This window comes from Brachyhypopomus gauderio, chromosome 11, assembly GCF_052324685.1.
Source record: "Brachyhypopomus gauderio isolate BG-103 chromosome 11, BGAUD_0.2, whole genome shotgun sequence".
Taxonomy (NCBI): Eukaryota; Metazoa; Chordata; class Actinopteri; order Gymnotiformes; family Hypopomidae; genus Brachyhypopomus; species Brachyhypopomus gauderio.
The window spans coordinates 160,227-187,500 of NC_135221.1; the positions used below are offsets into that span (position 1 = coordinate 160,227).

General features: G+C 48.7%; 2 protein-coding genes across 14 annotated transcripts in view; both read left to right on the forward strand.

Annotated features, from left to right (window-relative positions):
* Positions 1 to 92: 92 nt before the first annotated feature.
* Positions 93 to 18,755, forward strand: ocrl (OCRL inositol polyphosphate-5-phosphatase). 12 transcript variants are annotated; one of them, XM_077020938.1, is made up of 24 exons: positions 93 to 231; positions 1,464 to 1,543; positions 3,310 to 3,401; positions 3,740 to 3,778; positions 3,991 to 4,104; positions 5,865 to 6,041; positions 6,595 to 6,856; positions 6,941 to 7,096; positions 7,199 to 7,300; positions 7,466 to 7,580; positions 8,008 to 8,124; positions 8,329 to 8,510; positions 8,620 to 8,731; positions 9,053 to 9,162; positions 9,285 to 9,420; positions 9,645 to 9,755; positions 9,908 to 10,073; positions 11,247 to 11,482; positions 12,355 to 12,378; positions 13,448 to 13,564; positions 13,651 to 13,735; positions 14,831 to 14,958; positions 15,795 to 15,906; positions 15,986 to 18,755. In XM_077020938.1, exons 3-24 carry the CDS (start codon positions 3,392 to 3,394, stop codon positions 16,108 to 16,110), a joined length of 2,736 nt encoding a protein of 911 aa, XP_076877053.1. In that variant the 5' UTR covers positions 93 to 231; positions 1,464 to 1,543; positions 3,310 to 3,391; the 3' UTR covers positions 16,111 to 18,755. The 12 variants fall into 12 exon arrangements, 9 of the variants coding, with proteins under 9 accessions (XP_076877053.1, XP_076877048.1, XP_076877049.1 ...); XM_077020933.1 differs by having other exon boundaries at positions 108 to 241; XM_077020934.1 differs by having other exon boundaries at positions 108 to 241; positions 6,598 to 6,856.
* Positions 18,756 to 18,899: 144 nt separating this feature from the next.
* Positions 18,900 to 27,274, forward strand: part of vimr2 (vimentin-related 2) — a 29,529-nt gene continuing 21,154 nt past the window's right edge. For both annotated transcript variants that reach the window (XM_077020945.1, XM_077020944.1), the window contains exons 1-6: positions 18,900 to 20,616; positions 21,318 to 21,453; positions 22,176 to 22,334; positions 24,463 to 24,582; positions 25,941 to 26,036; positions 26,817 to 26,954. In XM_077020945.1, coding sequence (XP_076877060.1) covers positions 20,504 to 20,616; positions 21,318 to 21,453; positions 22,176 to 22,334; positions 24,463 to 24,582; positions 25,941 to 26,036; positions 26,817 to 26,954 — 762 coding nt within the window. In that variant the 5' untranslated portion in view covers positions 18,900 to 20,503. The remainder of the gene's footprint in view (positions 20,617 to 21,317; positions 21,454 to 22,175; positions 22,335 to 24,462; positions 24,583 to 25,940; positions 26,037 to 26,816; positions 26,955 to 27,274) is intronic.

The following is a 27,274-nucleotide window of genomic DNA, read 5'->3' on the forward strand; positions in this document are numbered from 1 at the left end:
GTGTGTGTGTGTGCGGCCTTCCCCGGCACGGGAGGCGCGTCTCCCGCTCCTCGGTGAGACACAGGCGGGTTTGTGTTGTTCAGCTACCCCTCTTTTCCCCTCGGGGACCGGGTGTTCGGGACAGAGGCCGACACAAGTGCCCACACCGCGGGGCGGGAGCGCCGCGAGAGGACGGAGGACACCGGAGGAGAGCCGGAGCATGGACCCGTCCCTGGGCGTGTGTGAGGAGAGGTGTGTGGCGGTATCCTTGGGCAGACACACGGCCGCGTGTGGACGGTGTTAGCGGGCTGACTCAGCTTTGTGTTTCAGATCTCAAACTAGTGGGTGAGCTGGTTATGAAACACCTTCACCAGCTCGTAGACGGAGTCTCCGTGTGAACTGTCCGGAGAGAGGACCATGTCGAGAGAGAGAGAGAGAGACAGGGACACGTCGAGAGACAGACAGAGAGAGAGAGAGAGAGAGACATTCCCAGAGAGAGAGACAGGGACACGTCCAGAGAGAGGGACAGAGAGAGAGAGAGAGACAGGGACACGTCCAGAGAGAGGGACAGAGAGAGAGAGAGAGAGAGAGACCCTTTCTCCAGAGAGAGGACTAGTTAGCTAAACTAATCTGATGTTTTCAGCTCTACAACACGATCAGTGAAACTATCGAAACCAGGTTACTCAAGTTGTGAAACTGTCAGGTAGCTGTTCCACATTCTACTAAATGACAGCATGTTACTCAAAAGCTCCACTGGTTTCTGTTTTTAATGTTTATTTGGTGTTTGTTTACTGGTTTTTATGCATGTCGTGAATTGCATTACGGTACTTAACCAGGTGTGTTGTACTTAACCAGGTGTGTTGTACTTAACCAGGTGTGTTGTGCTTAACCAGGTGTGTTGTGCTTAACCAGGTGTGTTGTACCTAACCAGGTGTGTTGTACTTAACCAGGTGTGTTGTGCTTAACCAGGTGTGTTGTGCTTAACCAGGTGTCCCTTGGCTGGATGGGTTTCTCAGCCCACACCCTGGTACACGTTTCTGCAGCTCCGTGGAAAAGCACTCCTCATTCTTCACTGAGAAGGAGTGGATCAGTTGTCATCTTCTAGTCTTTCCTGTAGTTTTGAAATCTATCCCATCTTGATTCATTTCACCGGGCAGTTGTAGAGGCCAAGTTTATCTTGACCCGAATCTTAAGTTATTTTTGGATTCAAAGAACAAGCTTGTCACCGATGCACCAGGGTACTCCGTGATCTAGGGTGACACACACAGATATCTTTAATTTAACTTCCTGTGTTCACAGCGTTCTGTACACTAAACACTCTAGGCAACCTCCTGACACACACACACACACACACACTCAGACCTACCACAGCTAGGACAGCTCAGTTGATCAGTGTTTAATGGTGTGTGTGGGATATTTTTCTGCCTCTTCTATTTTCACTATGTCCTCCACTACGTGCCATTGAGTCTTTAACTGGTATTCAGACAGTGAAGGGACACGAGCTGACGTCTGGACCCCGAGCACCTAGACTCCTCTCTCTGCTGGAGTGCTCAGGACAGTTTAAGTGAGTACCTGCGTCTCAAATCTAACTCTACTGCTTAGTTCATTAGTTACTTGTTTATTTATTTATGGATGGTGGATTTAGCACATCTGTGTGTTGTATTTTTAAGCTAACATTTGTATATTTTGAACAATTGAATTTGCCACTGTTTTTGGTTAGATTTTGTTTGCAGTTGATTTTAATGTCTTTCCAAGGATGTTATACTTAATTAGTTTCCACCAGAGTCAACCAGACTGGGTTTAGGGTTAGGACTAAACTGCTTTCTAAATGTTCTTTATGTTTTAATTATTGTCTGTTTTGTAGGTGATTATAGTGACGTTTGTGTTAAACTTTGTTGTAGTTTATGATTTGACATGTACATGAACCTGTCAGAGGCTGTGATGACGTATGGAGATATCTGTCCTGCTTGTTGTAACTAGATTGGGTTCAGGTTTGAGCAGTGAGGGTAAAGGGGGTTTTATCTGTTGTTTTTTCAGGATTGTAGAGAATGTGGCGTGTGTGTATTTGTGAGCGTAAAGAGAAGCGTTACTACCTACCAGCATGTTGGCCATTATGTTGCATTCCACTTTGGGTTCTTCAGCGTAATCACACGCACATGAGCTCACCAGGTCCCTAATTGCATTATACGTGTAGGTCCACGGTCTCACTCTGGGGTCAGGAGATGTCCCCGCAGGTCCAGTGAGGGACGTCTCTAAGCATAACTCGCATGTAGTCTCAGTTTTACATTTCAGATGAAACTGTTTCATTTAGGCTGGTCTGTAGAGCCTAAGGGAAGACTATGTGTGTACAGACCTGTGTGATGTTTTCAGTAAAATGCTCTCAGTACACTGACCCTGTCATTATGCTCAGAGCTTCATTCTTTATATTAAGCATATGTCATCAATTTATATCGTTATTGATGCTTCTGTCACCGACATGGAATTTTTAAAAATTAGCTTGACCGTTTGTGTTTTATAGAGATGAAAGCTCGTTGTTTTCTGTTGCTAGTGGTGTTTGTTGTGTTGTGACGCAGCAGTTATAAACCCAGCCGGAAACGTCCAGAAGTTGATGATGTATTGTTGGAAAGCACACAGGCGGCTCTGATGAAGTTTACACCAAGTTGTAGGAGTCAGATTTCATGCTGAGGGAAACGGATGTCTAAGAGCGTACGTTGTGTGAGCGGACCACATGTGAGCGGACCACGTGTGAGCGGGCCACGTGTGAGCGGTACCTCGCTCGGCATGCATCTACCTAGCTGTGTGTGTGTGTGTGTGTGTGTGTGTGTGTGTGTGTGTGAGAGAGACACTGAACCTCACACTCTGGCTGTGTGTTTCAGGATGCCTCTTGTCCATGGCTGAAATGAAATCTGTAGTTGATTTGTTTGTTTGCTGTTCAGGGAACAGATACAGTGGTGTTTAGGAGATGCTGACAGTTGTTGGGGAGTTTGGGTTTAGGTCAGGGAATCACGGGCGACGTTGCTGACCAATGACTCCATATAAGACTTACTGTTAGCAATCCGTGTTAAGCCAGATGTCTGGGAACTTGATATTTCTGGGTAACACAGTTTAGCATATTGTGTTTTAGACTTGTTTGAGACACAGTGGTATGTACGTTTGTGTGGCCGGATAAGGCCGGTACACACAGTAAAATCACAGGGAACATTCAATTTACCCAGCTTGTCTTAGACTTTAAATAGTATCATTACACCTACGATCTCGGAGCTTGAGATTGAACTTGAGAACATGAGTGTAGTGCACGGGTGGCTTATAGATGTGTGTTTTCTCTTTAAGGTTGGGTGTTCTGTCCAATCCTGAGACAGTAGTGTCCAACCCAGTGCCACAGGTATCCATACCCATCAACAGGCACTTTCAGATGGTACGAGGTACGTGTGTGCGGTCTTTCAGAGCCGTGTTTGCCCGTTCCTTTGTTCAAACCTCTTGAATACCTCTTGTATATGTGATGAGTGTTTATGGGCAGGTAGAACTAGATCATCAGCTCATTTTAATGGACACGTTCTTTCAACGTTACGAGTGTTGTAGTCTTGCCTCAAGAGCGCTGGGATCCCTGTGAGTTCTGTGAAGTCCTGGCCCCTCCCCTCTGTAAATCTGCAAACGGTCATTTATTACAGCAAGCCTGCAGAAAGGGTTTTCTCTGGAGTAGTGCAGTTCCTAGCAACCTTTGCACAGCCATAACGCCCCTCAACTGCTCTTTCCTTCCCAGAAGCCGAGGAGGCACTTCTCATCGACGTCTCAGTGAGCAGTAAGCAACCGTTTTGCTGTCTCGTAACTTCTAGATGTGTTATTAACACTTCACTTTTGTTTGTTTGAGAAATGTGGTGGCTAAGTTAGTAGTTGTCCTTGCATGCTCTCAGTTGTCTGTAAAAGTCGGTGCTCGACTGTGGCCTGAACGCTGCAGTCGGTCGAGCTCTCTGATTGGACGATGACGTGAGCGTAACCTTTCCCCTTTGGCAGCTACGCTGCGTGTGCGTGTGCGAGGAGAGCGCCCCCCTGAGCTGCTGCTGGAACTGCAGGACGATGAACGCACACGCTCCTTCTTCCGGCAGGTGATGGCGGCCAAGCAGCAGGGTAAGAACGCCCCGCGCCACGGCCCGGCCCACAACACGCCCTGTGGTGCTCGCCGGACGGGACCGCTGGCTGAATCGGACCTAGAGCTCGCGTGCGGGTTTTGGAGGCTGACGTGGGCCGGTGCCGGCTGCCCTTTGGTGCTGGTGTTGTAGGATTGGACTCTCGGATGCTAAAGAACGGCTGCGTTCTCTCCTCTGTGCAGAAATGGAGCAGGAACTGGACCGAACGTTTTCTGCCGTGTGGTTCTCGTCCTCCGTATGAGTCTCTGCACTCAGGATCCACGTGTGTGATTAATTTGGTCTGAGAAGTTGGTCTGTTAACATTAAACCTGCAGAGATATTATAGGAGAGAAATACCAAGGTATTATGATATTACAGCACAAATAAGGGAGCGCTGTATTTATATTTAACGCCATTAAATATTTACTATTAAGTTTTCATGCAAGAGGTAAATGTAATGAGCTCATGCTTCCTGTAGCAACACTTGATCCGCCTCCACAAGCCTTTCACAATATTTACAGTAAAGGCGGCTGCATCAAATGTCATTTGCAAACTGCAGCTGAGTCACGATGCCACTGGGACTCACTGTAATTGACACTCCGAGTTGTGTGTGACGCTCCTGACCAGACGGTTCAGCAGCGGTGAAGTTGATGGTCTGTGTTGATGGTCTGGGCATCGCTGCTTTCTCAACATGCCTGAGGTCCCACTTTCTCACCTCAGCATTCCTGAGATCTCCTCAGTTTAGAGGAAACGTGAGATGACGATTCACGAGGAAAAGAAGCCACTGAATTCCTGATTGACTCATGCGTGAGGATGTCTTAAATCACCTTAGAGTGAAACCAAGAGGAACTGTTTCTTAAGAGATGACACGGGCCTCTGGGTTTGGCTCTTTGTTGGTAAGAAGTTGCTAAAACTTGCACTAGTTTGCCCTGAATTGTGCAGGTTTTAAAATCTAATATTCCTAAATGTAAAAGCACATTGAGGTATATTTGAACCTACTTATCTGTCTAAGCATAAAGTGCAATAAAACGTGTAGGTGTCTCCTATATCAGTTTACTGTGCTATAGTTCAGTAACAAGTCTCAATATCCACACATCACACAGTTAGCATGCTTGTCCAGTGCTTGGCGCTCAAAATGGGAATAGATTCATTTGTGTGTGTGTGTGTGTGTGTGTGTGTGTATGTGTGTCTGGGTGCATGGGTGCCTCTGTGTGTGTGTGTGTGTGTGTGTGTGGGTGGATGCGTGGGTGCCTGTGTGTGTCTGGGTGCGTGGGTGCCTGTGTGTGTGTGTGTGTGTCTGGGTGCCTCTGTTTGTGTGTGTGTGTGTGTGTGTGTGTGTGTGTTGATGCTTTATCATGTGCTGATGCAGGGGATATGTTTCCTCTTGCGTGATCTGCTAGCTAGGGCGTGTGTCATTTTATGCTTGCTTGCACTGTTTTTAGAAGAAAGGAGCAAATGAGCAGTGATGTCTCTTCCTCTCGCCAGCAGTGTGGTGTACGTCAGCTTGTACGTCAGCTTGTACGTCAGCTTGTACGTCAGCTTGTACGTCAGCTTGTACGTCAGCTTGTACGTCAGCTTGTACGTCAGCTTGTACGTCAGCTTGTGCGTCAGCTTGTGCGTCAGCTTGTACGTCAGCTTGTACGTCAGCTTGTACGTCAGCTTGTACGTCAGCTTGTACGTCAGCTTGTACGTCAGCTTGTACGTCAGCTTGTGCCTCTTTTTGACCTCACCAGTTCTGTTGTGGGTTGTGTTGTCTTGCAGTTGAAGGGAAAAGTTCACTGCCTTGGAAAATGGAGCCTGCCGTGTCAGTGCCTGACAAAGGGCCCGGCCCGGTCCCCCCGAGAGGTGTCTACAAACCAGCAGGCAGTGCCTCTAGGAACCCGTTACAAGGCCATGCCAACAGCACCAGCACCACTGGGGAAACACCTTTATGCTCTGGTACATAAGATGCTTCTAGTTCTAGTACTCCACACTCTCTGCTGTCTGGCCAGTTGAGTACTAATAACAGGTAGTTATGAGTGCTAATAACAGGTAGTTATGAGTGCTAATAACAGGTAGTTATGAGTGCTAATAACAGGTAGTTATGAGTGCTAATAACAGGTAGTTGTGAGTGCTAATAACAGGTAGTTGTGAGTGCTAATAACAGGTAGTTGTGAGTGCTAATAACAGGTAGTTGTGAGTGCTAATAACAGGTAGTTATGAGTGCTAATAACAGGTAGTTATGAGTGCTAATAACAGGTAGTTATGAGTGCTAATAACAGGTAGTTGTGAGTGCTAATAACAGGTAGTTATGAGTGCTAATAACAGGTAGTTGTGAGTGCTAATAACAGGTAGTTATGAGTGCTAATAACAGGTAGTTATGAGTGCTAATAACAGGTAGTTATGAGTGCTAATAACAGGTAGTTGTGAGTGCTAATAACAGGTAGTTGTGAGTGCTAATAACAGGTAGTTGTCCTGATTTCTCCACCTGCGAATGTCTCTTTGCTTTCAGCAGATCCTACAGACCCTTCAGTCTCCCTGGCAAAAGACTTTGGTTTTGAGAATCATTTCAACCATGCCGTCAAAGTCGAGGAGCAGAAGAATCAGCAGAACCGGACCGCTGTCCAGAACCGGGTCCTTGTCCAGAGGGAGGCCCCACCTCCTCCGGTACCCCCCCTCCCCCCTCGAAAAGGCCCCTCCGCTGCGTCTGGGGCAACAGCGCCTCCCAGAGACCGACCTCCTCCGGTCCAACCCGCCACGCCCGTCAGACAAGAGTACGAGACAGTAGTGCACACCCACCCTCACACCTTTACCCCTCCCTCTGTGTGTGGGACTTGACCTGGGTCCTGGTCCCGCAGGTACGGGTCCGATCGCTCCAGCGCCTGGTCCGACAGCCCCACCACACACACGCTGAGGCAGGCCATGTTCAGCAGCCCGGCGGGCCAGAGGGAGGGGATCCTGAAGTACCGCCTGACCAAGAAGGAGAAGGAGTATGTGGACATCCACAGCTTCAGGTCTGGACCTCGTCCTCCGCTGCACGACCACGCGGGCGGGTCTGCTTCTAGATGCGTCCTGCAGATCTGGTTTTGTTGATGTGCTTGAATCTCGTTGGGCAGGTTGTTTGCAGGCACGTGGAACGTAAATGGACAATCTCCAGACTGCTCCTTGGCTCCTTGGTTGTGCTGTGATCCAGAACCTCCTGATGTTTACGCCCTGGGGTCAGTGTGACTCCTCCGTCCACACATCCACACGCCCACACGTCTGGAGTACCCACCGCAGCTGTTAATCAGTCACCACTGCTGTTACTGTGGTAGAGGTGGTGAAGGTTCTGTGGGGTCGTTATGGTCCACCGTGCAGGGTAGATCTGACATCTTGTGTTGTAGGTTTCAAGAATTGGATCTGAGCACCGAGGCGTTTTTCTACATGGACTCCTCCAAAGAGCAGCTGTGGATCGACGCAGTAGAGAGAAGTCTTCACCAGAAAGCCAAGTACAAACGAGTGAGTGCATGACCACGCCTCCCAGCGCCGCACGCAGGCCACGCCTCCCAGCACTACACGTGGATCACACCTGCGACCTCAGAGCGGAGTCTGTAGTTTATGGTCTGCGGTTATCTGTAGTAATGGGTGTGTGTCGTGACCTGTGGACCATAATGTCTGCTCTCGTATCAGACACGTGTGCTGATCTCATCCTGTGCCACACATCGCCCCGCCACACACCGTCCCGCCGCACACCGTCCCGCTGCACACACCGTCCCGCTGCACACACCGTCCCGCTGCACACACCGTCCCGCTGCACACACCGTCCCGCCACACATCGCCCCGCCACACATCGCCCCGCCACACACCGTCCCGCCGCACACCGTCCCGCCGCACACCGTGCCGCCACACACCGTCCCGCCACACATGGTCTCTTCTGCGTCCGCAGGTTCGCATCATTCGGCTGGTGGGAATGATGCTGCTGGTGTTTGTGAAGAAGGAACACGTGGGTCACATCAGAGAGGTCGCCGCCGAGTCCGTAGGAACCGGCCTGATGAACAAAATGGTGGGTCTGTTGTGGACACGCTGCGGTGTAGCGTGACGGGAAGACGTCTGTGGTCCGGCGGCTTTTCATTTCACGCGCTTCTGTGTCACTGTGCCATCGGGCTAATAAAGAGAACGCCTTGTGTGTGTGTGTGTGTGTGTGTGTGTGTGTGTGTGTGTGTGTGTGTGTGTGTGTGTGTGTGTGTGTGTGTGTGTGTGTGTGCAGGGAAACAAGGGAGGAGTGGCCGTACGTTTTGTTTTCCATAACACCAGCTTCTGCGTGGTCAACTCCCACCTGGCTGCCCACGTGGAGGACTTTGAGCGGAGGAACCAGGACTACAAGGACATCTGTGCACGCATGAGCTTCCATCTCATGGAGCATCCGCCTCTCTCCATCGTCAAACATGAGTGAGTGAGCGCCCGTTGTTGGGGGGCGTTCCTGCCATTCAGGCATGGGTGGTGTGCTGGAGTTGATGTAGCACTCGTGTGTGTGTGTGTGTGTGTGTGTGCGCGTCAGCGTGGTGATCTGGCTGGGAGACCTGAACTACCGTCTGTGTTTGTACGACGCCACGGACGTGAAGAAGATGATTGCAGACAAGCAGTTGCGACGGCTACAGGAGTACGACCAGGTGAACACACAGAGCCGTATTGTGCTCTAGCATTAGAGTCACGGAGGAAGTCCTTTAAAACGTGGCTGGATTGACCCCTCTCAGTTCTGTAAACTCTCTGGGAACGCTAGTTCTCACTCACTGGAATCCCTTCTGCTCGTTCCTGTTTTTCTGTGTGTGTGTGTGTTTGTTTTTCTCCTCTTATGATGATTATATTCACGCATCACGCTCCAGTGAGTGGCCTTCGAGTCACGCTGCAGTGGGAGTGGAGTTGTGGAGAGAGTTCCCCTGTCTGTGAAACCATCGGTTTGATGTGGTTTTGTCTTCTCGTTGGTGTTGTAGCTGACCCTGCAGAGACACACTAAACGTGCCTTCACCGACTTCATGGAGGGCGAGATCAATTTCATCCCCACGTACAAATACGATGCCAAATCTGACCGCTGGGACTCCAGGTGATTATTAGGGTCTCTGTGCATGTGCTGAGCCCACGCTGGTGTCTGCTGGCCTGCTCTGTCCTGGCGAGCCGCTGTGTTCTGGAGGTGTGAGCGCTCTTGTGTCGTCCCGTGTGCTGTAGTGGGAAGTGTCGGGTGCCGGCCTGGTGTGACCGTGTGCTGTGGAGGGGCAGTAACATCAAACAGCTGTTCTACCGCAGTCATATGGAGTTACAGACCAGCGACCACAAGCCCGTTAGCTCCCTCTTCAGCATTGGGGTGAGAGTCACTCTGCAAACGTCTCCCGTCCTCACGCGAAGCTCCGTTAACGACGGCCGTGCTGACGTGGTTCGTGCGGGGTTGTTCCTCAGGTGTGTGTTTTTGACCACGGTCCAACGTGTGTGTGTGTGTGTGTGTGTGTGTGTGTGTGTGTGTGTGTGTGTGTGTGTGTGTGTGTGTGTGTGTGTGTGTGTGTGTGTGTGTGTGTGTGTTTGGTGTCACAGGTGAAGATGGTCAATGAAGTGCGTTACAAGAAGGTCTTTGAGGAACTCGTCCGTGACATGGATCGGATGGAGAACGACTTCCTGCCCTCTCTGTTGCTGACCCGAAGAGAGGTTGGTAATGTCAGCGCTGCACGAGGTGTCACGCCACACGCAGCGCTCGTGCACAAGCCCTGGTGCACGTCACCTCACCAGCACGCTTCAGCGGTGTGTGTCACGCTGTCTGTCTGCACACTAGTCTGTGTTGTCTTCCCCATGTCATGTAGTTCTCCTTCGAGAACGTGAAGTTTCGTCAGCTCCAGAGGCAGAACTTCCTCATCACCAACGACGGCCAGGTGCCCTGTACCTTCGCCTTCATCCCCAAACTCAACGACACTCAGTACTGCAAGCCTTGGTTGCGGGCGGACCCGAACGAGGGGCTCCTGGACCCTAGTGCGTAGCACACACACACACACACACACACACCCACACACACACACACACACACACACACCTGCTCCTGCACTTATTACAGCTTCAGCCAACACATGCTTAAACTGTTGCAGTAAAACCTTCAGCATCTAAGTCACAGGTGTCAAACTCAAGGCCCGCGAGCCCGCCGCGTCATTTTATGTGGGCCACGAAAGCTTAAAAAGCCAAATTGTCCAAAAAAAAAAAAAGTAAAAGTGAGCAAAAACTACATTTCCCACAATTATGTTACCCGCAAAGTGACGTCATCTCGACACTGCAGTGTTTCCATATCGATGTGATTTTCCCAATAAGTGTAATTGAGAAATACAAATAATGATCCCAAAATGTCCAGGAAGAGAAACACTGATACAGATAGAAGGTGGGAACGTGATGTTTGCGCTTCAAGGAGAAACACGAGTATGAAGCGGTGGCAGTTGTCCGAGTACAATATACGTCGGCATTTTGCGACCAAACACGGAGCTAAGTATGTCAAAATTAGACATCAAGAAAAACGACAAATTGTCAAAGAATTAAAAAGCAAACTGCGATCGCAACAGAATGTGTTCACAAACGAAACGGCAGTAAAATCTGCTTTGATGTGGCTGAATAAAACGCTGCGCTCAGTCTTTTTCAGAGGGAGCATTTTTGAAGCAATCGCTATTTTCACAGTAATTTGATATTTCAAGTTTTGAACAATGTAAATGTGATATATTTGATAAATTTTTCTTTATTCACTTGGATAGTTTGATCGTTGATTGATGGACTAATGTCACAAATTTAAAGGATTCATGTTATAATAACAGCAACAAGCAAACATTTTTTTTACATTTATTTTATTTTTATTTATTTTATTTTTTATTTATTTAGCTGACGCTTTTATCCAAAGCGACTTACAATACTATAAAAGAGTAGATACAATAAAATTCAGACTTGGTAAAAATATTTACGCAAATATATCTGTAATATTTGTAACTTGAATAAGTAATAAATCCAGAGGTATTTAACATTAAGGAGTAGGTACATTTATAAGTTACATATGGCCCTCCGTGGGTAACGAGTATGCTGATGTGTCCCGCGGTGAAAATGAGTTTGACACCCCTGGTCTAAGTGGACATTGACGGGTGTTTTCAGTGCATTTCTCGTTCTCCCTCTCAGACGAGACCATGGAGATCTCCCTGGAGGTGTACGTTAGTAAGGACTCGGTGACTCTGCTCAACTCTGGTGAGGACAAGATCGAGGACATCCTGGTCTTGCACCTGGACCGGGGGAAGGACTACTTCGTGACCGTGTGTGGGAACTACCTGCCCAGCTGTTTCGGAACCTCTCTGGAGACGTTGTGCCGCATGAAGAAACCCATCCGCGAGATCCCCGTCACCAAGCTCATCGACCTGGTGAGGCCCCGCCCCTCAGCACACGCCCCTTCAGCTGGGCCACGCCCACCCACCTTCCCTCTGTAAGACTCATTCAGACCTTTTTTTTCATATTGTCAATGTTCATCTGAATACTGGTGTCAGTAAGATGGATTAAATATTATAGTTATCAAGCTTGAGAGGAATATTTATATTCAAAAGTGACTACGTTCAGCATAAACGTCATAATCATTTACATCATGTCATTGACATAAAGGCTCATTAAAAAAGTCTCATTTAAATACTTTTATGTAAGATAAATGGGGGTGATATCACACTTGGAGGAGCTTAAACGTACCAGTCCAGGACATTTAGCTCATAGCAGCAGTGAGCTCACACTGCTAAGTCCGGACGTTTAATGGGCTGCTGATTTATGTACATATTGCAGCCTGTTATCAGCGCCGGTGTGTCTGCATGTGGGCACCAGAGTTCAGCTGCGTCTCGCTCTGACGCCTGACACTTCTGCCTTCTCTCCAACTGCTTGTGGTCATTGTAAGAACCTCTGTTCTCCACACGGCTCTCCTAAAACATCACAGAGCTCAGGCGATGTCTCACTGCCGTTCTGATAGCTCCTAATTGTTTTCGTGCTATCCACACGAGTTGGCAGTTGTGCTAGTCTTCTGTACACTGAGAGGTGTGAGTCACTGCTGTGGTAGTCATCTGTAACCCGTCTCTCTCTCTCTCTCTCTCTTTTCTTACTGCCCCCCAGTGGTGAGGGCAGCTTCACCGTGTCTTATGCCATACTCTGGTTTTACTGGTTATGCAATTTCTCTCTTGTCCCTCCTGTCTTGCCGTCCTGCTCTGTGCATTGTCCACTCCTTTCCCCATCACTCTTGGGACCTGTTGATTGTCAGGGAGAAGATAGCTGGCGTGAACAGGTAAAGCCCTCAGGTGTTCACTGTAAGGACGTCTGACGTGTTGTCTGTCTGCCTTACTGACTGTGTGCTACACATTTACAGTGTTTGTACATGAGTCATGAATCTGCCCATATGGCTGATGATGCTGTCGGGATGTATGACACACGCGTGTTCACTGCATGTCCTGCACCGTGTTGTGTGGCTGTGTTCTTTTAACACGTTTAACTCCCCTGTAGCCAGACGGGCCTTCACAGCGGCCCGGTGGAGGCACTCGGAGAGCACGGGCTCTGCTCGGTTCTGGGGTTTAAAAAGTGCCCAGTGTGTCCGCAGCTCATCACATTTAAATATGACAGTTCCGTTCTGTGTGAACAGAATGCAGAATGATCACTGAGATATTTTAGAGTTCAGTGTTTTTTTTTATATTCAGTTGTGAGCTTTTGATTATGTTGGTGTGTCCCGGCTGTCACCTGTGTGAAATGCTCCTCAGACTCCTGACAGGTTCTTTAATATGACTGGTGACGTTTATCACTCATAATGGCAAGAAACCCAAGAACATGTAGGCTAACACCAATTAGCATATCTCCCAATTAGCATAGCTGTGTGTTGGTGTGTGCACGTGTGAGGGTGTATGAGTGCATGTGAGCATGTGCAGTGGTGCGTGGTTGGTTGAGAGAGGGAGGGAAGAAGGGAGTGAGAGAGAGAGAGAGGAGGGGGAGGGAGAGAGAGAGAGCAAGAGAGAGAGCGAGTTCATTGCTATGGCTTATATTTGGCACGGGGTTCTCAGGGATCCATTTACAGTGCCTAATGGAATCTGATATGTCTTATACAAAATGGCCTCCTTCAGTCTTCCTGAGACCTTCTCACTGAACATTACACGTGTGAGGCCTTAACCTTTAACCTCTAATCTCTCTCTGAGCATTACGTGTGTGACCTTCTTGACCTTCTTAACCTCTAATCTCTCACTGAATCATCGTTCAGCTGTTTGTCCATTTAAAAATGGTGCTATATTTATATTAATATCTAATTAAGCAAAGAAATACTATGGGAGTTTGGTTTAATTTGAACATCTTAACATTAATCCTTATCTCAGGAGAAGTCCAGGGAGAGCTTCTTATTGGACAGTAGTGGATCAGAGGACACGCCCTTAAAGATCCCCAAAGAGGTGTGGCTGCTTGTCAATCATCTTTTCACCAAGGCCTGTCAGCAGGTAAACATCTCCTCCCAGTTTGAATAAAGTCATCTTCACAGTTGTGGGTCAGGCGTGATGTTACATCCTAACTTTGATTTTTCCAGGAGGATCTTTTTCAGACTCCTGGTTTACAGGAGGAATTGCAGAGTATCATTGACTGTCTGGACACCAGTATTCCCAACTCGATTCGTATCCTCCAACCCTTCCTAAACCAGTACAGCTCTGTCATGTCCCACATATTAAAGAATTTCGGAAATGGAAACAGGGCTGTGGAGTAGGGCAGTGCGTAGCCCGTTTGACTTGGTGTTGCTGGTCTCTGCCAGCTAGCGGGGTATGAATGTGTGGTGTGTGGTGATCTCCACCTGAACTCTCGTGATTCATCCTGACACCATCTAACCTGGCAGCTCTCTGAGACACTGGGAGCTTTTGGCAGGGTGCCTTGCCACTGTAGTGGGTCCTGAGCTATAGGAGACACGGTGTCCCCTCTGTCCTGAGCTGTAGGGGACACGGTGCCCCCTCTGTCCTGAGCTGTAGGAGACACGGTGTCCCCTCTGTCCTGAGCTGTAGGAGACACGGTGTCCCCTCTGTCCTGAGCTGTAGGAGACACGGTGTCCCCTCTGTCCTGAGCTGTAGGGGACACAGTGTCCCCTCTGTCCTGAGCTATAGGAGACACGGTGTCCCCTCTGTCCTGAGCTATAGGAGACACGGTGTCCCCTCTGTCCTGAGCTATAGGAGACACGGTGTCCCCTCTGTCCTGAGCTATAGGAGACACGGTGTCCCCTCTGTCCTGAGCTATAGGGGACACGGTGTCCCCTCTGTCCTGAGCTATAGGGGACACGGTGTCCCCTCTGTCCTGAGCTATAGGGGACACGGTGTCCCCTCTGTCCTGAGCTGTAGGGGACACGGTGTCCCCTCTGTCCTGAGCTGTAGGGGACACGGTGTCCCCTCTGTACTGAGCTATAGGAGACACGGTGTCCCCTCTGTCCTGAGCTGCAGGAGACACGGTGTCCCCTCTGTCCTGAGCTGCAGGGGACACGGTGTCTCTTCTGTCCTGAGCTGCAGGGGACACGGTGTCTCTTCGGTCTGGCTTCTTTCTCTGTCCAACTTTACTTTTCTGCTTGGTCAACAGTCTCCGTGCATCAGTTCCCATGTGATTTAGGCAATACGCCCTCGCCAACCAAGTTATCATGCATTCTTCAGTTCTGTTGAGTGTTTCTATGGCTCTGTGTGTGTGTGTGTGTGTGTGTGGCTTCATTGTCCGTGTTCTCCCTAACTGTGTGTCAGCTGGCTGTAACCACTCAGTAGCTGAGGCTCTGTTGATCTTCCTGGAGGCCCTGCCAGAGCCTGTGGTGTGTTACGAACTCTACCATCGCTGCCTTGAGTGTTCCCATGACAGCCGCCTCTGTAAGCAGGTACACAGATCAGCGCTCCAGCAGACACCGCTCAGCACCGTCCAACTGTGTCTCCGTCAGTGTGATTTAGGAGAGCCGCTTATGACCTGGCTCTGTTAACACATCATACTGCCACTATACAGTAGGGATTTTAGAGCTGAGTATTGCCATTGTAGAAGATTCAAATGCCATTAATGATGTTTTATGAATTTAAAATATTAGATTTTATTCTTGTTGTCCCAAAATAAAACATATTTGTTGTGGGTTTTGTGGTTTTTGAGTAGATGGGGTTCACGGTGGTTCAGAAACCCAAGCCAAGTGATTCTTTATAACATAGATTAGGTGTTATTAGATCGTTTTGTATGGATCAGTTCACAGAAATGTTTAGCATCAATGGTGAGATGCCGGATGAGGACACCATTTTATCCGACATGAAGGAATCTGTTTCTAAAGCTGACATGAGAAGGTCTTCTAGCTGCGTTCATTAATGAAGATTTAGTGAAATTCTGCTTTAAGACTGTGGAAGTTGTATTGTACACAAAGAACCGTTAATGTGTATTCACAGAACTGGAGATGTTCACCTGCAGAAATACATTTTCTGACAACTCTAACTCTGAAAACTCGATGTTTCAAGAGCTAGGGCACTATGGTGCAGGTGTTCTGGACTTGTAACAAGACACAGTCATTTCATTTTAAAATAAAACTACCCAAAATATGATACAGTAATTCAAGTGAAATTACATCTTCAGGTATTATACAACAATTGTAACTAACCAAAAAACTGAAAACCAAGACAATAAAAATGCAAAAACGAAGAATATTGAGAGATGTCTGTTTTCCTCTGTTCTGTTCATCAGTTAATCTCACAGCTCCCCCGAGCTCACCGCAATGTTTTCCGCTACCTGATGGCCTTTCTGAGGGAACTGCTGAAGCACTCCATCTACAACAACCTCACAGCCAACCTCATAGGTGAGCCCCCTGCCCCACTGCCCCTGCCCTGGGTGCTCTCTCACTCTCTCACTCTCTCACTCCTCCTCTCTTTCCTCAGCCACCCTCTTCGCAAGCCTTCTCATTCGACCTCCGCCAAACCTGACGGGCCGGCAGACGCCAAACGATCGGCAAAGAGCCAACGACTTCATCTTGGGGTTCCTCATGGGCAGCGAGGAAGACTGAGTGTGTGTGTGTGTGTGTGTGTGTGTGTGTGTGTGTGTCCGTGTGCATCCAAGAGTGTTACTAAACGTTGTACACACCCTGTACTACGATGGCTGATTGGAGAAGATGTCTGCAGGCTGCACATAAACATGGGTGTGCTGGTCTCTGATTGGGTGTGCTGGTCTCTGATTGGAGCGTTCTCCTCTGCTGACACTAAGCTTTGTTTCAGCTCTGCCTAGTCAGTTGTCCAGAGCTTTAAAGGACCCACGGGTTAGCCTGGTCTTGGGCCATTTATCATGTTGTGTCTTTAACCATTTGTTCCTGCAATTTGTGACCTCGGCAAGGATGTTTTGATGCCAAAAACTGTTTGTTTGTGTGTGTGTGTGTGTGTGTGTGTGTGTGTGTGTGTGTGTGTGTGTGTGTGTGTGTGTGTGTGTGTGTGTGTGTGTGTGTGTGTGTGTGTGTGTGTGTGTGTGTGTGTGTGTGTTTCACACAACTCCATGCACCGAGGATGACCTGTACACTAAATCAGAGCAGTGAAGAGACAGTTCCTACTGCTGGTTTCTCCAGACATACAGGCACAGATCCTGACCCAGATACCAGTGGACAGGAGGGGAGGGTTTGTGTTCTTCAAAGAGGATTTTTGACAATTGTTTGCCTTTTTGCAGAAAGGCTTTCTGTGACTGTGTACCTGAACCATGGTGATGTCTGTTCACTGTAGTGTAAACCTGGTGTTTATGTGTCTTTGGCCTGACATTTACCCCATCACCCTGCAGTGGGCTGCCCCCACAACTCAAGAGTGAAAGATCTGTTCTGGTCCGTCGTGTTTACTGGCAGAACATGTTTGATTCTGTAGCCACTCTGTGATTGTTCATCCTTCAGCCAGTGCTGGTGAAGTGTTAGGAATCATGAACTGGGACCTTGGACCTGCAGGTTGGCACTACCAACACCACTCGCTCCAATCCAAAATACCATCATGTTTGACTAAGCTCAGTGTATTTGCAATGGTTTACTCTAAATCCAGCTTTCTGGTAGTCAGAAAGCACTGTGTGTTATTGGTGATACGTGTGTGTGTTCCTGTACCTACTGGGTGTTTTACTGTGGTGTCACTTCTTTGATGTGGGTGTGATTTGTCACGCTGCCCGACTGCTGTTTGTACACTAGTGTTTGCAGAAACGTGTGTCATGCATCCTTGTGCCCTCAACATCCACGTAAATAACCCTTGATGAAGGTTCCTCGTTCTGTAATGTGCCCTTAGTAAAACACATTGGTGCAAATGTGTTTAGTAAACACTTCTGATGGTTTCTAAGGGAACTGTTTTAGACTCTGATGTGTAGGACACTAATCGGCCGTAGCAGCGTTGTGGGCCAGTGTGTGTTTTCAGGTCTGATGCGAGATGTGGCATCGTGTGAATTACAAATGGTCTCACCTAAATGATCTGAGGTAAGATCATCAGGGCTTTTCTCACCAAAGAGCGGATGAGTTGGAGAAAAACCTATAAATCACAAGACTCCATACTGTCTGTCCTTGGGTCTCCTACGGGGTTTCAGTTGCTACAGGTTTAAACTTTTTGGTTTTTGTCTTGTTCTTTTTTTGTTCTTGTAAAGGGGTGTGGCGTTGGGCTCTGTTCCAGATCTGTGAGGATTTACTGAAGTCTCAGAGTGTTCTCCTAAAAATATCTCCAAGCAGCCAGCTGAGTGTAACCTGTTCTTCCTGCAGGCCATCTTTATCATGCCAGTAGTTGAACAGCTTGCCCTTAATGGTGTGTTAGTTTTGTGTTAGTTGTGTTTGACCAGGGACCTGATCTGAAGTTGGGTTGACTCCCTGTCACGCTAAGTCACGCTAAGGTTATGTAAAACTGTCTTGTTTCCACAGTTCAGTGGAAAAAGTCCCTCAAACTCTTAAACATGTTTATCTGGGCAGTCACACACTCAAAATAGCATGGAACAGACACAAGAAGGCCAATGTTAGCATAAGTTCCAGTCAGTTCCACTTAGGTAGCTCTCCTTTGCTCTGTGAAAGCTGTCTCCTCTGCTCCTGAAAAATAACCCCAGCCTGTGGTTCTGGTATTCCTGAATAACCCCAGCCTGTGGTTCTGGTATTCCTGAATAACCCCAGCCTGTGGTTCTGGTATTCCTGAAATTCCTGCTTTTCCACTCAGCCTTGTAAAACCACATCGGGCTCAGTTTTGCTTCCTATCACGGTGAGCCTGTCTGAGGTTCAGCCCTGTGTCTGTGGCAGGATTAGTCACCTCTGGAACACGTCCACCTACTTAGCGAGTTCCTCCAGGGCAGAGGCCATGAGATTCCTGAGAAGGGCCTGCCACTGGTCCTGGTGGCACGTTGCCCGTGTGACGTCTGTGGCAGGACTGTGTCCCGTTGTTCAGGGTCTGCTGAGCTGGGATTCCTGGCAGGGTTTATGTTGGTTTGGACACGCCCACCGTCTCCTCCCACAGGCGGGGTTTATGTTGGTTTGGACACGCCCACCGTCTCCTCCCACAGGCATCGTTCCTTATAGACGTTTGTCGTCCTGCTTCTCCGTTTGTTCTGTTGTGTTTTTAAGTGGTTGGTATGATACGTATGCAACTGAATACTTGCACATCCATCATTTTATCCTTTTTGGTACTTTTAACTTATTTAATGGAAATAAAGATATTCAAATGTAAATGTTTGACCTTTTGAAATCATTTAAAGCAGGGCTCTGGGTGTGGGCGTGGGTGTGATGTATACACCCACCGGCCACTTTATTAGGTACATCTTGCTAGTATCGGGTTGGACCCCCTTTTGCCTTCAGAACTGCCTTAATCCTTCGTGGCAGATTCAACAAGGTACTGGAAGCATTCCTCAGAGAGTCTGGTCCATATTGACATGATAACATCACACAGTTGCTGCAGATTTGTCAGCTGCACATCCATGATGTGAATCTCCCGTTCCCCACATCCCAAAGGTGCTCTACTGGACTGAGATCTAGTGACTGTGGAGGCCATCCGAGTGCAGTGATCTCATTGTCATGTTCAAGAAACCAGTCTGAGATGATTCTCGCTTTATGACATGGTGCATTATCCTGCTGGAAGTAGCCATCAGAAGATGGGTACACTGTGGTCGTAAAGGGATGGACATGGTCAGCAACAATACTCAGGTAGGCTGTGGCATTGACACGATGCTCAATTGGTACTAATGGGCTCAAAGTGTGTCAGGAAAAATATCCCCCACACCATTGCACCACCACCACCAATAGCCTGAACCATTGATAACAGGCAGGATGGATTCATGCTTTCATGTTGTTGATGCCAGATTCTGACCCTACCATCCAAATGTTACAGCAGAAATCGAGACTCATCAGACCAGGCAATATTTTTCCAGTCTTCTATTGTCCAGTTTTGGTGAACCTGTGTGAATTGTAGCCTCAGTTTTCTGTTCTTAGCTGACAGCAGTGGCATCCAGTGTGGTCTGCTGCTGTAGCCCATCCACCTCAAGGTTTGACGTGTTGTGAGTTCAGAGATGCTCTTCTGCATGCCTCGGTTTTAACGACTGGTTATTTGAGTTACTGTTGCCATTCTATCAGCTCAAACCAGTCTGGCCATTCTCCTGTGACCTCTGGCATCAACAAGGCATTTGCGCCCACAGAACTGCCACTCATTGGATATTTTCTCTTTTTCGGATCATTCTCTGTAAACCCCTGAGATGGTTGTGCGTGAAAATCCCAGTAGATCAGCAGTTTCTGAAATACTCAGACCAGCCCGTCTGGCACCAACAACCATGACACGTTCAAAGTCTCTTAAATCACCTTTCCTCCCCATTCTGATGCTCGGTTTGAACTGCAGCAGATCGTCTTGGTCATGTCTACATGCCTGAATGCGTTGAGTTGCTGCCATGTGATTGGCTGATTCAACATTTGTGTTAACGAGCAGTTGGACGGGTGTACCTAATAAAGTGGCCGGGGGGAGTGTGTGTGTGTGTGTGTGTGTGTGTGTGTGTGTGTGTGTGTGTGTGTGTGTACCGGTGTATATGTACTGGACATAAGTGAAAAAATGGATTTCATATTAATTATGTATCATGCAGCATTTATACAGTGTTTATACAGTGTTTATACATTTATACAGTGAAGAAATGAACATGTATGTCATTAAAGACTGGCTGGTGTCCCCATAGTTTGCGCGCGCACACACACACACAGGGTCTGTGCTGTGTGAATCTTATGTTCATTAGTTATAGACTCTACACTGTTACCATGGCCAGGTTGATACTGTTCTGTGTGAAACGTTTATGTGATGACGCCGTTCTATAGTTAGTGTGTCCAGTAGTGGGTGAGTCTTTCCTCGTGTCCCTGTGACATTCTCGCCCCCCGCGCCGTATAAGTGGCCCCGCTGAAGGTGCGGCCGCTGTTGGTGCTGGTCGGACATCGCGGTGGACCCATGGCCATGCTCAGAGTGTCGTCGTATCGCAAGCTGTTTGAGGGCGAGGCGTGGAGCCAGGCGGCAGCGTTCGGACCACGTTGTGGGAGCTACGCGCTTCGTTCCACTGACAGGTCAGTCCCTGGAGACCAGCACGGCAACAGCAGCACGGCAACAGCAGCCAACTCCTCCCACCAACCTCACTGAGCCGTGTGACAGATCTATGAATTTTTTACCATGCAGTGTTTTCTGGATTTTAAAGTGCTTAATTCACTGTGCATTATGGCTGCTTCATTTCCGTAGACGTGACCTTTCAGAACGAGGTCCAGCACTACAAATTTCAGAAAAGCCTCAGAAACACAATCTTCCCAGTGTAACGAGTTCAGCTCATACCCGAGTCACTCCCAGATTACAAAGGCTGCAGTGTGATGCTGTTCATTTGCGTTCAAATGAAATTATGAGCTCACTTTTGTTTGATGGGTAAATTTACATGTGGTCATGTCAGTTAAGCTCTTCTACATTAGGAGAAGGTTCATTCTCACTGTGGTGTTCTCTGCCTGTGTGTTCTAATGTGTTATTTGCATTAGAGTTGAGAGTGTGTGATTATTAAAGAGATGAAGGTGTGTGTGTGGTTATTGAAGAAGGTTTGTGTGGTTATTAGAGAGATGAAGGTGTGTGTGGTAGGGGTGGTGTATGTGTGTGTGGTTATTAAAGAGATGAAGGTGTGTGTGGTAGGGGTGGTGTGTGTGTGTGTGTGTGGTTATTAAAGAGATGAAGGTGTGTGTGGTAGGGGTGGTGTGTGTGGTTATTAAAGAGATGAAGGTGTGTGTGGTAGGGGTGGTGTGTGTGCGGTGCAGGAGCTGGACTTTGATGTGGCCCGTGCGCTGAGCAGGGAGGGTGTGAGACGATTCAGTCATGAACGCTCCATCATCGCCGCGCTGAACGACCGGCTGGCCGCCCTCATCGACGTGGTGAGATCTGAAATGGCTGCCAAGTGTCTGTCCACTTCTGCTAACCTGTGGGAGACGCCTCTCACCTGTGGGAGACGCCGCATGACGACGCCCAAGGGCAGAGAGTGCGCCGTGTGTTTAGGACAACTCCCTGCAACTTTACACAACTCCCTGCAGCTTTACACTACTCACTGCAACTTTACACAACTCCCTGCAGCTTCACACAACTCACTGCAACTTTACACAACTCACTGCAGCTTCACACAACTCACTGCAACTTTACACAACTCCCTGCAGCTTCACACAACTCCCTGCAGCTTCACACAACTCACTGCAACTTTACACAACTCACTGCAGCTTTATACTACTCACTGCAACTTTACACAACTCACTGCAGCTTTACACAACTCACTGCAGCTTCACACTACTCACTGCAGCTTCACACTACTCACTGCAGCTTCACACAACTCCCTGCAGCTTTACACAACTCACTGCAGCTTCACACAACTCACTGCAGCTTTACACAACTCCCTGCAGCTTCACACAACTCACTGCAGCTTTACACAACTCACTGCAGCTTCACACAACTCACTGCAGCTTTACACAACTCACTGTTTGTGTCCTTAATTCATCACTGGCATTAGAACGTGCTGTACTGTAGTGCTCACAGAGTTCTGTGTGTGTGCACGTGCGTGTGTGTTTGTGCGCACTCGTGTGTGCGTGTGTGTGTGTGTGTGTGTAAGGCACGATGCCTGGAAGAGGAGAATGAGGCGCTGCAGGTGGAGCTGATGGAGCTGGAGGGGAGGTTGGGTGCCATGCTGACCACCTCCACCCACGACTCTGACGCTTCCCCCTCAGACCTCCACCTGGACACCATCGTAGAGAGACTACGTAGAGAGAAGGTAAACCACTCCCCTACACGACTCCACCAGCCTAAATGGACCTAAACTAGACTGCTGTATGGAGTATAATCCTCTGTGTGTGTGGAGTATAATCCTGTGTGTGTGGGTGGAATATAATCCTCCTGCGTGTGTGGGTGGAGTATAATCCTGCGTGTGTGGATGGAGTATAATCCTCCTGCGTGTGTGGGTGGAGTATTATCCTTTTATGTGTGTGGGTGGAGTATAATCCTGCATGTGTGTGGATGGAGTATAATCCTGTGTGTGTGGGTGGAGTATTATCCTTTTGTGTGTGTGGGTGGAGTATAATCCTGCATGTGTGTGGATGGAGTATAATCCTGTGTGTGTGGGTGGAGTATAATCCTGCATGTGTGTGGATGGAGTATAATCCTGTGTGTGTGGATGGAGTATAATCCTGCGTGTGTGGGTGGAGTATAATCCTCCTGCATGTGTGGGTGGAGTATAATCCTGCGTGTGTGGGTGGAGTATAATCCTCCTGCATGTGTGGGTGGAGTATAATCCTCCTGCGTGTATGGGTGGAGTATAATCCTTCTGCGTGTGTGGGTGGAGTATAATCCTTCTGCGTGTGTGGGTGGAGTATAGTCCTGTGTGTGTGGGTGGAGTATAATCCTGTGTGTGTGGGTGGAGTATAATCCTGCATGTGTGGGTGGAGTATAATCCTGCGTGTGTGGGTGCAGTATAATCCTGTATGTGTGGGTGGAGTATAATCCTGCGTGTGTGGGTGGAGTATAATCCTGTGTGTGGGTGGAGTATAATCCTTCTGCGTGTGTGGGTGGAGTATAATCCTTCTGCGTGTGTGGGGGTGGAGTATAATCCTTCTGCGTGTGTGTGGGTGGAGTATAATCCTTCTGCGTGTGTGTGGGTGGAGTATAATCCTTCTGCGTGTGTGTGGGTGGAGTATAATCCTTCTGCGTGTGTGTGGGTGGAGTATAATCCTTCTGCGTGTGTGGGTGGAGTATAATCCTTCTGCGTGTGTGGGTGGAGTATAATCCTGTGTGTGGGTGGAGTATAATCCTTCTGCGTGTGTGTGGGTGGAGTATAATCCTTCTGCGTGTGTGTGGGTGGAGTATTATCCTTTTGTGTGTGTGGGTGGAGTATAATCCTGTGTGTGGGTGGAGTATAATCCTGTGTGTGGGTGGAGTATAATCCTTCTGCGTGTGTGTGGGTGGAGTATAATCCTTCTGCGTGTGTGTGGGTGGAGTATAATCCTTCTGCGTGTGTGGGTGGAGTATAATCCTTCTGCGTGTGTGGGGGTGGAGTATAATCCTTCTGCGTGTGTGTGGGTGGAGTATAATCCTTCTGCGTGTGTGGGTGGAGTATAGTCCTGTGTGTGTGGGTGGAGTATAATCCTGTGTGTGTGGGTGGAGTATAATCCTGTGTGTGTGGGTGGAGTATAATCCTGCATGTGTGGGTGGAGTATAATCCTGCGTGTGTGGGTGCAGTATAATCCTGTATGTGTGGGTGGAGTATAATCCTGCGTGTGTGGGTGGAGTATAATCCTGTGTGTGGGTGGAGTATAATCCTTCTGCGTGTGTGGGTGGAGTATAATCCTTCTGCGTGTGTGGGGGTGGAGTATAATCCTTCTGCGTGTGTGTGGGTGGAGTATAATCCTTCTGCGTGTGTGTGGGTGGAGTATAATCCTTCTGCGTGTGTGTGGGTGGAGTATAATCCTTCTGCGTGTGTGTGGGTGGAGTATAATCCTTCTGCGTGTGTGGGTGGAGTATAATCCTGTGTGTGGGTGGAGTATAATCCTTCTGCGTGTGTGTGGGTGGAGTATAATCCTTCTGCGTGTGTGTGGGTGGAGTATTATCCTTTTGTGTGTGTGGGTGGAGTATTATCCTTTTGTGTGTGTGGGTGGAGTATAATCCTGTGTGTGGGTGGAGTATAATCCTGTGTGTGGGTGGAGTATAATCCTTCTGCGTGTGTGTGGGTGGAGTATAATCCTTCTGCGTGTGTGTGGGTGGAGTATAATCCTTCTGCGTGTGTGGGTGGAGTATAATCCTTCTGCGTGTGTGGGGGTGGAGTATAATCCTTCTGCGTGTGTGTGGGTGGAGTATAATCCTTCTGCGCGTGTGTGGGTGGAGTATAATCCTTCTGCGTGTGTGTGCAGGACCAGATCGTGTGTGACACACAGGAGTTGAAGAGGAAGCTGCACCATATGCAAATGGAGTATGACCATGTTGCCGAGCAGCGGGCTCTCGTCCAACAGGAGCGCGAGGATGTTGCCGTGGTAATGAAGGCCCTATCTCTGTAACTACTGTTGTTGCTTTAGGGCAGCTGAGGGAGGCTGTAATGTTTCAGTCAGTCGTGCAAAATATCATTAAACTCTGTTCTAGGCATCAAGTATATTTCTTGTTATTTATTCTTTAATTGCTGCTTTAATAAGGCCTGCGCGGTTCCTGCCCGGGTAATTCTCCATACGTACCACTAGATGGCAGCATTAGCTTGAATACAAGGATCTGTGTGCAGCGATGTTGCCCCCTGCTGGTGGGCTGCCGCTACTGCAGGGCCCACTTCCTGTCTGCCCCGAGCGTTCTCAGCACGGTTCCTCTGCGCGTCTGCACACGCCCGGTACAGATGTGAGAAAGCTGTTACTACGTCTCATAATTCACTCCAGGCTCTCGTATATCTCAGTGGCAGATACAGGGCAGCGTGGGGCTGAGGGCTGAAATGAAGAGATGCTGTATAAACACTCAAAGAGAAAGGGAGAGACATGGTGGAGTCTCAGGGAGCTATAATTGAGAAAGACAGAGACTCACGGCGCAGTAATACAGGGACACGGTGGAGACGGGTGGAGCAGAGGAAGACAGAGGCAGGCGTCCATCAGCTCTGCATATTTGAGAAAAGTGTTACATCCCCCCTTATCATAATAACACCCAGTAATTAGGTTTGCAGTCTGCTGGCTTGTGTAGTCTAGACTGCAGAGGCAGAATCTGATATCATGTTTAAACTCTAAAAGCTGGAGGTTTTTATTTGCCAGTTTTGAAATGTAAGCACAGATTTATATTATAATAATTATAATTTAATTTGAATTTTAATTTGTTAGGATTTTCCTGTCATCTTCCGTTGAAAATTGGTATAATTGTAAAGATGTGCTGGTGTTTAGAAAGTCGAGGGGGGGGGCGTGTGGTCTGAGGTGTACGCTGGGTTTTGTGATGAAGACTCGTAGCAGGTCCGCGATGGTGGAACTCGGCACCATCTGGACTCTTTCCAGAGCCGGGATGGTGTGGGCACAGCCTGTGCCTGGCTGTTGCGTGGGGGTGAAGGGTGGTGCCATGGTGAAGGCATGAGAGCTTCCTCCACTTCCTGGTCCCACTGCTGCATTGCCTCATTTGCATGCAAATGAGGACTAATTGAATTCGCCTGCCAATTAATCAGGCACTTAAGAAACCCAGATGAGCTAAATAAACGAATGAACTCCCACCCCTCCACCCCAGCTAGGGAGGAGGACAGGCTGTTTGTGGCCATTGCTACTCTTCCCAGCCTGCATGGTGGCGTGGGCCAGCGGGTGGAGGAGTGGGCGTGTCTTGGAGACGGAGCGGTGCTGAGACTCACCTGGTAAAGTGTGTGCTATGCTGCCCCCTACAGGAGGTGGATGCGGTGACCACGGACTGCCTGGCGTTGCGAGAGCAAGCAGCCGTGTACGAGGAGCAGCTAGCCACAATGGAGGGCCAGCAGGCTCTGGTTAGGCCACGCAACACACGTGTGACGTAAACAGGGTTGTTTTGGTCTTTTGGTTCTTACAAACAAACGTGTTACAGGTTTGGAATGATAACTTGTGTGCCCAGGGGTGGATGGTGCTCTGTCACTATTTTCTGTCTTTCACTCTTTCTCTCTGTCCTTAATCTTTACATAGACTTCAGTACCTTTTACCCTGCACCTTCACTCTCACTCTCTCTCTCTCTCTGTCTCACTCTCTCACTCTCTCTCTCTCTCTCTGTATCTCCATTTCTCCTTTTTTACCTCTCACTCATCATCCTTATCTTTCCATTGCCTTTTTTCCTTCACCTTCGCTCTATCTTCCCCCCCCCCCACCCTTATTGCCTTTACCCTCCACAGATGACAGCCAGCCCTGCCCCTGGTATCTGCCGTGGCCCCTAGGGGTAAGACACGCTGGAGGCAGGACAAACTTCATCAGTATTTAGCGTTTATCTCCCGTGTCGCCATGGCATCCCGAGATCAACACGGTCCCAGTCCATATCTTAGAAGCGCTGTTCTGGGATCTGACATGAAAACAGACATTGTCTGCTAGACAGCTGCTGTTAGGATCTTCACAACACCTCGTGTTTACCTGACAAACGTTCTGCACCTCGTTAATAGCGTGTAGCGGGTCAACTTTGTTCAGGTGTTCCTCCACCCTGTGTTCATGAGGACTACACATGAGCCACAATAATTAACCCCTTTAGAACAACGTGTAAGCCTGAAGACTAACGTGTTTCCTTTTAACACTGCATTGATTCTCAGAGGGTGGAGAGTCTGTCTGGGCCTGTGGCTGTAGATAAAGGTTCTCCCTCCGTGTCTCTGAGATTCCCCTCCATGGACATCACTCCAGCCATCGTGGAGATCAGAGAGCACTACGCCCAGCTAGCCGAGCGCCTACAGGTACATCACACATCCGTTTATCCTCCGTTCTCCACTACCCCTCCAACCAGAGCTCGTCCCTGTGTGCTACATCCTAGAACAGTCTGGCGTGTGGGGAGGACACCTCTGTCCCCGTGCTGTCTCTCCGAGTGTTATTTGCAGTGGCGTGACCGTCATCCCGCTCCAGGAGTCCTGTGGCTCCGCCCAGGTCCTGCTGTGTGGGGTCTGCGGGTCTCCAACAGCACTTCACGCGCTCTACAAGCACTCGTACCTCCGTTCTGCCTCAGCACAGGAGCTCTATTGTGCTCAAGGGCTTATGGAGGGAGAGCACTCATCAGAGG